This window comes from Lupinus angustifolius, chromosome LG11, assembly GCF_001865875.1.
Source record: "Lupinus angustifolius cultivar Tanjil chromosome LG11, LupAngTanjil_v1.0, whole genome shotgun sequence".
NCBI lineage: Eukaryota > Viridiplantae > Streptophyta > Magnoliopsida > Fabales > Fabaceae > Lupinus > Lupinus angustifolius.
The window spans coordinates 920,087-931,514 of NC_032019.1; the positions used below are offsets into that span (position 1 = coordinate 920,087).

The window sequence follows — 11,428 nt, forward strand, 5'->3', positions numbered from 1 at the left end:
ATATGAAGATGCAACCACACATCTTAAAAATGTCTAGTTCTTTACTCTACCGAGATAATTTTAGTCCTAACAAAAAAAATGATATGATATGAGTAAGACACTAAAAAGGCAACATAGAATAGGACAATGGTAACATAGAAGTGGATGTTTTGTATATTGAGATAGAGACAAATTGGGATGTGTTTGTGACCGGGATTTGCGTCAAATCCATTCCCAATCACTAACCTTTCTTCACTTTTTTCCTTTTTTCTTTCATTCCTTTTGTTTCTCACCACACGTTTCTCACACCATCACCATCACCATCACAATCCATTTCATTTCACTTTTGCTACTTTCGAATCAAATACATTAACATAATCATATGCATACAAGATCAACATTCATATACTTCCATTTATGTTATCATCATCATAGCATCATTCCAAACTTGTCTCTTCAAAACTCAAAACCCCACAATTTTCATTTCAACACTTCATTTGCTTCCTGCAAAAAATTTCCCACCCCTTTGTTTTCTCTCTCCAAAATTTGGTTCTTTTACACTTGTGTTCCGTTCAAAGTTTGCATCTTTCCACATTGGGTGCCTTGAATTGAGGTATAAGATCAGATCTGTTTACGTGACTTTGGATTCAGGTTCAACTATGTAATTTGCCTTATTTGGGTTTCAGTTTCTGGGGTTTTATGTTATGATTTTTATTGGCTTTTGTTTCATTTCCAATGGTTGTTGTGTATAGTGACCAAAATTTTCACCACTTTTTATTACTGTGATGTGCATTTTTTTCTTGTGGAGCAAAGACAGTAAATGATTGTTATTATAGCTAGTGCCTAGTATTGACTATAGCTATGAATTAGAGGAGTGATTTTGAAGTAATGGAGTGATATGAATGAAGGTTTAATGAGAAGCTATTGCAGTTGCAGATAGCAGAATTGGACTGATCTGGTTGACCTTTGGAGATTCAGAGAATTCAAAATTTCAAACTTTGAATTGAAAAAATGATTGTGAGGAAAAATATGGGACGTGCAAAGTCACTACTTATGCTGCTTATAGTGCTCGGTTTTTCCTTTGCAACATATAATCTGGTATCTTTGATCATAGAGCATAATAAGAATGAAGGTTTGGTGGCAGATGAATCTTTTGGTGGGAGGAAAGTGATGGGATCAGCAAAGTCTGGTTCAAAGTACCATGTTGCCTTGACTGCAACTGATGCTGCTTATAGCCAATGGCAATGCAGGATTATGTATTATTGGTATAAAAAGGTGAGGGACATGCCTGGATCAGACATGGGGAAGTTCACTCGTATATTGCATTCGGGAAGGGCTGACCAGTTGATGAATGAGATTCCTACTTTTGTTGCTGATCCACTTCCCGAGGGCTTGGATCGGGTAAATATGTTTTCTGCTTCTGCTGTCAGAATTTTTGGCTATCTTTTCAGCCGTTTCAAACTTGTGTTTTGGTCAATTTGTGACTAATATCAATTTTACAAAATAACTAGGCATAATAGTATTACAAACTCTTTTTACATTATAGATTTCAATCTGTTGCAACTTATGTGTGAAATAAGATGAACATATTTGGCTACTTCAGCTGTCTAAAAGTAGTGATAAAAAGGAGGCAAAAGAATTGATCATAGATGCATTTCATACTAGGTAAAAGTATTGTACCTTGTTCCAAAGAACCCAAAAAAGTTGGTAGACCAATTGAACAATTGCACTTCTCATATCAGTGAATTTTACCTTCACAGGTGCAAGTTTGTTAACTTAACATGTTACAAACTGTTGACAATCATCAATTTCATCGTTTCTGTATCGTTCCTTACAACTGATTTTTGGTCCAGGGTTATATTGTCCTAAATAGACCATGGGCTTTTGTTCAGTGGCTGGAGAAAGCAGATATTGAGGAAGAGTAAGTTCAAATTCTAGTTTTCTGGATTTTTTATACTTTACAATAACGAAACCTAAGAAGCAGTGCGTTTTGTGATTGTCGCAGATATATTCTGATGGCAGAACCTGACCACATATTTGTGAATCCTTTGCCTAATTTGGCTTCTAGAACCCAACCAGCCGGGTTTCCATTTTTCTATATAAAACCAGCTGAAAATGAAAAAATAATTCGGAAGTTCTATCCTGAAGAAAAGGGTCCTGTTACTGATGTCGACCCCATTGGCAATTCTCCTGTAATTATTCAAAAGGTGAAGTTTCCATTAATAGCTTGCACAAGGTGCTTGATTCATTTTAATTGTTATATGTGACATTCATAGCTTTTACTGTTACTGTAAGTTATTATTTTTGCTACAAGCAATATAGTCTTGCTCTAAGGCATTGATTTTGCTTTATATCAGTCTCTGATGGAGGAAATAGCTCCATCATGGGTGAATATTTCGTTGAGAATGAAAGATGATCCAGAGACCGATAAAGCTTTTGGATGGGTGCTCGAAATGTGAGTACTGCTTTGAAATCAAGGTTTCTATTTCTTATTAGTTTAATCAATGCTATTATTATATGATAGCTTCTCTGGGAGAGTGCAGACTAGCCATTAGTGACATTTCTAACCTGCTTTATTTCGCTCTTGAAATAAGGTATGCTTATGCTGTAGCATCTGCATTGCATGGTGTAAAGCATATTCTTCGAAAAGACTTTATGCTGCAGGTTTGATTTGATCATGTCGTCTTGTATTTTCATTTTATTCTCCCCTGTCTTTCCTTTGTTATTGCTGAAGCATTATATAAGTTCATACATAACATGCATTGTTAGAAAATTTCAGCCACCTTGGGACTTACATGTTGGGAAGAAGTTTATCATCCATTATACATATGGATGTGACTACAACTTGAAGGTAAGCTCATTTCTCCTACTTTGTACTCAAAAGAAAGAGAAATTGTGATACCTTAGTTGGTATTCCTTTTGGTTAGGTATCTTCCATGCTTAGTTATTGATTTCTTTTGACTTCTTCATCCAGGGGGAACTGACATATGGGAAGATCGGAGAATGGCGTTTTGACAAGAGATCTCATCTTACTTCTCCTCCTCCCAAAAACCTTTCCTTACCCCCTCCAGGAGTTCCTGAAAGTGTGGTATGTCCATACCTTCAAATTTCCCTTGTGTCTTGCTTTGAAATTACTAGTGAAAACCCTCTTGGTGAGTAGTTAATGTTGGAAATGTGCTATTTCTATGAGGTGTGGTGTTTAAGAGTTATGCATGGAATCACATTCACACCTAAAAAGGTGGAAATCTAAGTTCTCTTTGCCTGACTGAGATGCCCAGAAATTTAAGAATATTGTCATTGGCCTGAGTATCTTCTACTAAACATGGGAATAAGTAAAAAACATTTGATAAAACAAACACTACCTAACAATCTAAATTGTAGCACTCTTCATCTCATCTCATGTTTCTAAAATAGCCACAATAACAAATATTTATTGTCTATGAAATCATTAAAAGAGCATCTTCTTCAACCATTCCTCTTCTGTCATCTCATGTCATTTATCTTTGAGGCTAGCCTTTCTATTTCAGCCTCCATAATGTGTCAAATAATAGAAACTGCAATTATCATTTGCAGGTGCGGCTTGTAAAGATGGTGAATGAGGCTACTGCAAACATACCTGAATGGGACTCATTAAATAGAACCTGAGGAGAAAACATCACAAACCATAACGCCATAGGCCACTGTTGCTGGTGCTTTAGGAGGAGCACCACAAACACTAATTACATGCCAAAATAGATGAGTTTATGCAGAGAGGAATTGCAATGAATACAAAGGATGTTTTTTGTGCTTGCTCTGAAAATAGGATTTGTTCTTCTTAATACCCACTTTATTCCTTGCATGCTAAACATGTTACAAGACAACATTGATATATTTATTTTTGCCAACTGATTGTTATCAGACTGCACTCAATACAAAAATCTCGTTCATTGTTTTTGTCTTACAAGATTTAAACACTCTTGGGGTGTTAGGCATGATACCAAGACTGTTCTCATCCTTGTTTTCTGTTTGCAAGCTGGTAGAGTCATAATTACAAGTTTGAGTTAAATAAATTTCTAAACAACGTCTCCTACTTGTTAAGGATTTGGTTGGGAGTTGAATTTTAGAAGGGAAGGAAGGGAAATAAAAGACTTGTTATTTTACAAGTGTATTTCATGGCTCTCAAATCTTCCATTTTTTCTATTTCTTCCCTTCCAAAATACAACTCTTAAACTAACTCTAAGCTAAGAAAATAGAATATGTTTATCAATCGATAAAAGAATTAAAATGTTCAGAATTTTATGAGTGGTACTTCTCAAATAATATATGCAATTCGAACGCATCACTTGATTCAAAAGTGGATGTAAAAATATTTCTAGGATAATGTGTTACAATTTTACAAGTGCTCTTGAGGATGCATATTTTAAAGATCAAAAATCTTAAAATATTATGCAAGAGAAAAGCATAAATGAAGAACTTCAAGAAAGGCGAAAGAAGCTTCAACAACAATACCAATGGATTACCCACTTTTTCAGTCAAGTAGAGCATGAAATGTAGCTTCGAAGAAAATGAAAATAGACAAGTGAGTAGGAATCAAAGTAGACGAACTCTCTAATAGCCAAAGTAAGCAATAACTATATGTTACAATTTGTAAATATATCATTCATATAGAGACCATGACATAGCCACAATCAAACATTCCACCGGGGCTATTTATTTGAAACTGAGCAAATAACAGAAAATGAGCCACATATGGTCTCATATAATAACACATTATAATAAACTTAACGAAGTTGCAAATGCAACCACTACAGACACATGTACTTACTCAAGTGTGGTCCACAATTTCATATTTTATTGTTATCCCATTATTATCAAACTTCCAACCACTTCGTAACTACACCAAACTAGTCTGAAGCAGTTGTAGGAAAAAGGGTAGCACAATGCATCACCGGCACAGCTAAATGATGCAACAATTCTTACAGGTGCACATTTATGACATTTCCACTATAGAAGTGAACAAACCATAGTCATCCCACCACCAATCCCAGAAGATATATGCTCCAATATGACTGGATAATATTGTCTACCACCTTCAATCCACCCCAAACCAGACAAGGCTTACTAAGAACTTTGAACTGTAAAGATGCTTGCTTTTTTTTCCTTCATCACAACCGGTTAGCTAAGCAAAATCTGCAATTAATCACAAGGGTAAATTCTCACCAGCCAGCACAAAAAATCAACCACCAATTCATAAGTAAATAAAAGCAAGCATCGTTTCCAAGACTTATTAACATTGAGAAAAATACTAGGAGACCTAGAAAAAATAGAAGCATTAGACATATAGAAGATGAGAGATCAGAGAACCGAATGAAATTGGACAAGGGTGACATACACGATTGTCCAAATTTCAAAATGTGTAACAGATCATCATTATGAAGAATAATTTGGAACCCACCCTTTGTAGTAGCAAGTTGTTGCAACGAGTCTAAGCCAAATAAACTCCATTAACATTCAATGACAAGGCTTCAAGTGAGTTTTAATGAATAGCAAAGGATGAAGCATCATCCATAATAATCCTACATGACCTTAAAAAGATAAGCATGTCAGTGGTCCAAAAATTTAACAAATTAAAAGGGATCCATCAAACAACCAGCAAAAAATCGAGACCAGAACATACCAGCAATACTCTTACACAGACATCACACAAAGTAACGACCTGTCCAGATTGGTTGTCCTTGATATTGCTCAGGCAGTGTAGTAAACTGCTGGTTTCCAGCTGTCAGTTGATGCTGTGGATCCAGCTGCTGGTCATGGTGTGTTTTTAACAGCTCCGAACTCAGATAATCTTGCCAACCATTTTGTTTCTCCATCTGCAGAGCAGATGGAACATTTTTTCCAGGAAAGGGAAAGCTGGCTGTCCCACTCAAGCCATTGTTACTGACTTGTTGAAGATTCATCAGAGGGTAAGCAAGAGAACCATTGGGGTAAGCAAGAGAACCATCCAGCAAAAAATCGAGACCAGAACATACCAGCAATACTCTTACACAGACATCACACAAAGTAACGACCTGTCCAGATTGGTTGTCCTTGATATTGCTCAGGCAGTGTAGTAAACTGCTGGTTTCCAGCTGTCAGTTGATGCTGTGGATCCAGCTGCTGGTCATGGTGTGTTTTTAACAGCTCCGAACTCAGATAATCTTGCCAACCATTTTGTTTCTCCATCTGCAGAGCAGATGGAACATTTTTTCCAGGAAAGGGAAAGCTGGCTGTCCCACTCAAGCCATTGTTACTGACTTGTTGAAGATTCATCAGAGGGTAAGCAAGAGAACCATTGGGGTAAGCAAGAGAACCATTGGGGTGAGCAAGAGAACCACTGGGGTGAGCTAGAGAACCACTGGGGTGAGCTAGAGAACCACTGGGGTGAGCTAGAGAACCACTGGGGTGAGCAAGCGAACCACTGGGGTGAGCAAGAGAACCATTTGGATAAGCAAGAGAACCATTGGGATAAGCAAGAGAACCATTGGGGCCCAAACCATTGGTTGAAGGCAACTGATATCCATCTAACCAACTGTAACCATCCATAATTGGATTCGCGATAATCAAATCTGAAACAGTGGGTTCAGTATCTAGTTTAGGAGAAACACGACCGAAGCCAGGAGGGGGTCCGAGGTGCCTAGAAGGCCGGCTCACTGGAGATTTTTTCAAACCAACTTGCAATGCTGACGATGTCTTCACAACAGAATTATCAGCAATAACTCCAGATGGTATTATAGCATCAACTTTGGATGATATCACAAAGTCTTCAGCTTTTGAGAGACCGTCAAGCACACCAGTACCAGCACTTACAGGTTGTTGGGTAGGAATTGGACGTGCAGTATAGTTGGAGATTGCTACAGCTTCTTGTAGTGGCAGGTCAGGTTCCATTACCTGCCCATTCTCAGAGAATCTTAGACTTTTCAAACTGTTAGCAAGAGTGGTCTCCTCTAACCACCTCAAAGAATGTGGCTGATCTGATTGCAGGTGTTGTGGCCACATACCACTAACAGGAGGCAAAGAAGTTTGATGGTTCACATTGTTGATAGAGTTATTTGCAAAATTAGTATGAAATTTCATATCCCCTCCAGAGGCTGTTGGTACCGACTCCAAGCCTTCATAGGGTGCCCATGATGGGACAACCACCGTATCAACTCGTTTCTCAGCTACGATAGGTTTAAAAACAATAACCTCATCATCCTCCTCTCCTTCGATATGCTGGTGTTGGTCTGGCCGAACAATTCCCACCTTACTCCTGTCTGCTGTATTTTCTTTCAGCTTCTCTGCATCAGGTATGTCTGAATAGGAGACAAGAACAAAATCATCTGAGACTTGAGGCTCAAGACCAATTGTAAATTTCTTTCCTTTCGAGTCAAAATATATCATTTTCTGATTAATCCTAACAACATTTGCTAGAGCCTTTCCTGCAGCTAAAACCCTTTTGACCCGAGCTTTTCTTTCCTTTTCACCACCACTTCCAAGGGAATGCTTCCTTGAAAAATCCAAGATGATTTGTGCAGGAAGAAGAGGAACAAATCCACGTAACTCAATGTCCTCCCACAATGCAAGCCGGTTTTCAGTTTCCCCTTCTTCATACCTGCTCATATTATTAAAGCAAGTCTCATCTGCATCACTTTCAATAGATGTAGGCCCAACTGAGAGTAGCTTATTCAAGAAGGATATACAATGAACCCAAAATTTTGATCTAACAGTTGCCTGATTCTCATCCACATCATTGCCGGCAGCAAAATCTGGATGACAAGCTAACCACTCTACAAAAACCAAAATGCCAGGTAAAAGATAACTAGAAGAAGGATCCTGCAGCTGAATACACCTCTCGACTATGAAACCCATCAATTCAAAAGAAGCAGTGAATGCATTTTGAAGTAGAACAGCACGCTGTACAATCTCTGCATAAGTTTGACTTTCAGACTCCTTATTCACACTATGAACTGTAAATATGACTATGGAAACAATTCTGACAATGGCAAGTCCATTCTCAAGAGTATCCATTCCAAAATTCAGCTCTTCATCTTGCCCTGAAGATAGAAGTTCACGGAGGCTAGTGCTAACAAGAGAGAGAACTTCGCTGATGGTCTCAATGCTGTAGACATGAAAAAAATGAGAAACAAAGAGGAGGAAAAAAGTCAGAACGTATTAACTCTTAATGGTGCAATGCATAAAAAGCGAAGAGTGTTCGATAATGAATAATATATGCCTTGTACGAGTGAATAAGATTCCATTTAGACGGACAAAACGGGTACAGAAGGATTTCAAAGTCTCTTGTATGTTGGATGCTCCATCCTTTCTAGGACAGGCTTCCACACCAGTACCCCTTGTTGCAAGTTTTGCTTCCTCTTTTCCTCTTCCTTTGCTGGTTAATTGGCCAGATGATTCTCTGGCTGCAAGAGCTTTAACATCACCACATAGCTGAGAGTAACTTTGACGATTCTGTAATGGTATTATAAAAATAGCTAGTTATGAAAAAAAAGTATTGCCAATATCAACACCACACACAGCAGCAAGAAAAGAAACAGAGAACCAAGCCCAAGGGCATATTCTTCACCCCCAACAGGTTCAATGCCAAAATAACAGCCCTACTTTACACTAGAAGGACGCTGTGTTACATTCTATCAATAAATCAAATATAATTACCAATTATAATACATTCCGTAAATCCACCTCACACATGCCCACATAACATAAATCAATGAAGCCATCGGAAGTTGACAGCTTACAAACTTTTAATGCCTTTAACTTAGTATCAAACACTAGTAGTAGTAGAAATGACTTAACTAGAGGATCACAATTGTACATCAGTTTGCAAGCAATAAAAAAACATGGTTGAATAACACATAAGAAACAAAGAAGAAAATACATGTTTAAAAAATAATTGAGACTTGTGAATAAGAAAATTGTTGAGAATTTCAAAATCAATTTCATGTTCACATTACCTTCTCAAACGCAACTATCAAATTATCTCTAGCAGTTGTAAATGGACTGTCCACAGCCAGGCTTCGAAAGTAACGATAAATTGTTCCCAATTCGTCTCCAGAATATGAAGCCAATAAAGCAAGCTGAAAATAACGACTTTTCAAATCAAGATGGAGTGCAGTAGCTATGAAATACAAATAAACATGTGAGATGTCAAGCAGCCAAAAACGAAACAATAGATGCAGAACGCCAAAATAAATAAAAAAACCTGATGATGGGGATTCCCACTTGAAGGCCAAAGGGATGCAGCTTGTAAATAGTAACTTGAAGCTGCTGCGAACTCCCGCTTTATTGAGTCACCTTTCCCATACAGTCCCTTGTAGCGAGCGAGATCTCCCAAGTATATCAGACAACGGTGACAAGATATTAAACCTTTCTTCATATCGGCAGATTTCTTTCCATCTTTCTCCTTCACAATCTGATTCTCTGAATCCTCAAAGTAACCAAGAGGAAGCCCATACTTGGATCTGATTTTCATAATGAGATCATGGTAGAATCCAGTTGCCTCTGAAAGGAAAGTCTTAAACTGAAGCCTTATTTTAGTTATCCGATCAGGTCTCACGGGACCTTTTCCTCCCTGAGATGATTTTGAGCTTACAGAAGTAAGAGCGGCATTTAAGAATGCCCTCAATTCCTCAATCCTCTTATAATGTAACTGCCATAGAGCATACTCAATATTGTGCTTCTCAGAAAAAGCATGATCCTCAAGAATTATTGCTTCATAATTCTCACGCATCTGCGACCAGGCATTTGGATCTGATGGGACCTGCGCCTGAGCAGATCTCCGACGCTTATTCTCCAATTCAAGGTTCTAAGTCATAAAAAATGAAATGTTATGAAAACAGCAAATTATAATTCTTAAAAACAAAGGTACCAATAAACCAAAATATACAGAAGTTCGGGGCAACAGCAGTATATGGCACAGGGTACTGGTAACAAGATCTAGCACAAATTCCAAAATGGAACCAGAATAAAGAGAGGAAACCAAATATTACAAAAAATGGAGCTATCTTCACATCAGAATAAAAAGTAACATCAATAAACAAAACAAAACACCATAAAGTCAAGCCCTTGTTCCTGATCACATTCTCAGTGATTGTCAAAGAAAGAAAGGCAAGTACCTTCTCATAAAGGCGTTGTGCACGCTCCTGTGGTGAAGGAGCAGACATGTTATCCTTCTCTACTATCATCATCCATCAAATGTTCATTGACTAAATCCTACAAATCAAAAATCAAGTAAACTGCACGGTTAATAGAGAATGTAAAAAATATGCTTCTCCAGAGGCCCAAAGGATGGATCCTAGCCCCTCCTCGAAAAATGTAATCTGTGTTGTGCAATATCAATATGAGCCAATCATCAATATAAAAATTCTGACCTACCAATCACATAACATGCCATAGTACCCATACCCACTGAAATTGGAATTCAGAACTAGAATTCAGTAAATAAAATTAATAAACAGGCCAATTTGGCCCTTTGTTGGAGATTATTCAAGGGGACAAAAAAAAGCAGTCATGGATTTCAAAATATATCTGCTACTTATCATCATGAAAAATCTAATCGTTTTCAAAGATCATGTTGAGCCAGAGTATCAAACCAAAAAGAGAAATACACGAAAAATTTGTTTGGTCGGAGGGAAAAAATTAAATATATCAAATCTAAAACAATTATCCCTTAAATTCCCGATCTAAAACCCTAAGAGGAAGGCAAAATTAAAAGAGAAAACAAAATAAAAAACACGAAACGTGACAAAACGCGTCATCAAATATACAATTGCACAAAAACAATATCCGATCCGTGAAATCCAGCAACAATAACAACAAATATAAATCAATGAAAGAAAACACGATAAAAAAACATCAAAAAAAAAGAGAAACGAAAATTGAGAAAGATAAAAATTGGAAGCATTGAGAATCTCACCTACGTAATGAGATCGAGAGCGAAAATCGGTATCGAAGGGATTAAGAAAGTGGTTGAGTTAGGGTTTGGGATGAGAGAGAAAGAGAGAAGAAAGAAAAAGACGTGAATGAATGAATGATGTTTGTTTATTTGTGTTGTTGGGTCCAATGAGGATAATGTGTTTTCATTCTATTCAGGCCGTTAATCTATACGACATCGTTTCAATCCACCTAATTATTATTTGACCATATCTTTTTCTATTTCTTATTTCACAAGAATATCTCAAGATTTATTTTTAATAATATACAAATATTTATTTATTGCTTCTTTCAAATGAGTTGATATTGTTGCGTGGAGGACCATAAATCATAATCAATGTTTGGAGTGAAATTGGTATCTCTATGCATTTGGATTAATTTTCTTAGGATAACATAATAATAACTAGTAACATAGGGTAACTAGTAATATTTGGATTTACATAATCTGAATTAAGGAATACTTATGGAATGTTATTTTTACATACAATTGTAACTATCAAATAAC

At 37.1% G+C, this 11,428-nt stretch overlaps 2 protein-coding genes across 6 annotated transcripts; one reads left to right on the top strand and one right to left on the bottom strand.

Moving 5' to 3' along the window:
* LOC109359055 (hydroxyproline O-arabinosyltransferase 3-like) lies at window positions 276-3,907 on the top strand. Of its 2 annotated transcripts, none has more exons than XM_019603565.1 (9): window positions 276-592; window positions 910-1,380; window positions 1,833-1,900; window positions 1,985-2,186; window positions 2,337-2,434; window positions 2,574-2,643; window positions 2,759-2,830; window positions 2,954-3,067; window positions 3,553-3,907. In XM_019603565.1, the coding sequence occupies exons 2-9, from the start codon at window positions 991-993 to the stop codon at window positions 3,622-3,624; spliced, it is 1,086 nt and encodes a 361-aa protein (XP_019459110.1). In that variant the 5' UTR covers window positions 276-592; window positions 910-990; the 3' UTR covers window positions 3,625-3,907. The 2 variants fall into 2 exon arrangements, with proteins under 2 accessions (XP_019459110.1, XP_019459109.1); XM_019603564.1 differs by having other exon boundaries at window positions 277-630.
* Window positions 4,571-11,053, bottom strand: LOC109360455 (protein SMG7-like). 4 transcript variants are annotated; one of them, XM_019605371.1, is made up of 9 exons: window positions 10,907-11,053; window positions 10,107-10,203; window positions 9,194-9,796; window positions 8,946-9,068; window positions 8,210-8,442; window positions 6,417-8,095; window positions 5,636-5,959; window positions 5,414-5,534; window positions 4,571-5,148 (listed from the first exon to the last, which is right to left on the bottom strand). In XM_019605371.1, the coding sequence occupies exons 2-7, from the start codon at window positions 10,176-10,178 to the stop codon at window positions 5,658-5,660; spliced, it is 3,012 nt and encodes a 1,003-aa protein (XP_019460916.1). In that variant the 5' UTR covers window positions 10,179-10,203; window positions 10,907-11,053; the 3' UTR covers window positions 4,571-5,148; window positions 5,414-5,534; window positions 5,636-5,657. The 4 variants fall into 4 exon arrangements, with proteins under 4 accessions (XP_019460916.1, XP_019460913.1, XP_019460914.1 ...); XM_019605368.1 differs by having other exon boundaries at window positions 5,636-5,956; window positions 6,288-8,095; XM_019605369.1 differs by having other exon boundaries at window positions 5,414-5,543; window positions 5,636-5,956; window positions 6,288-8,095.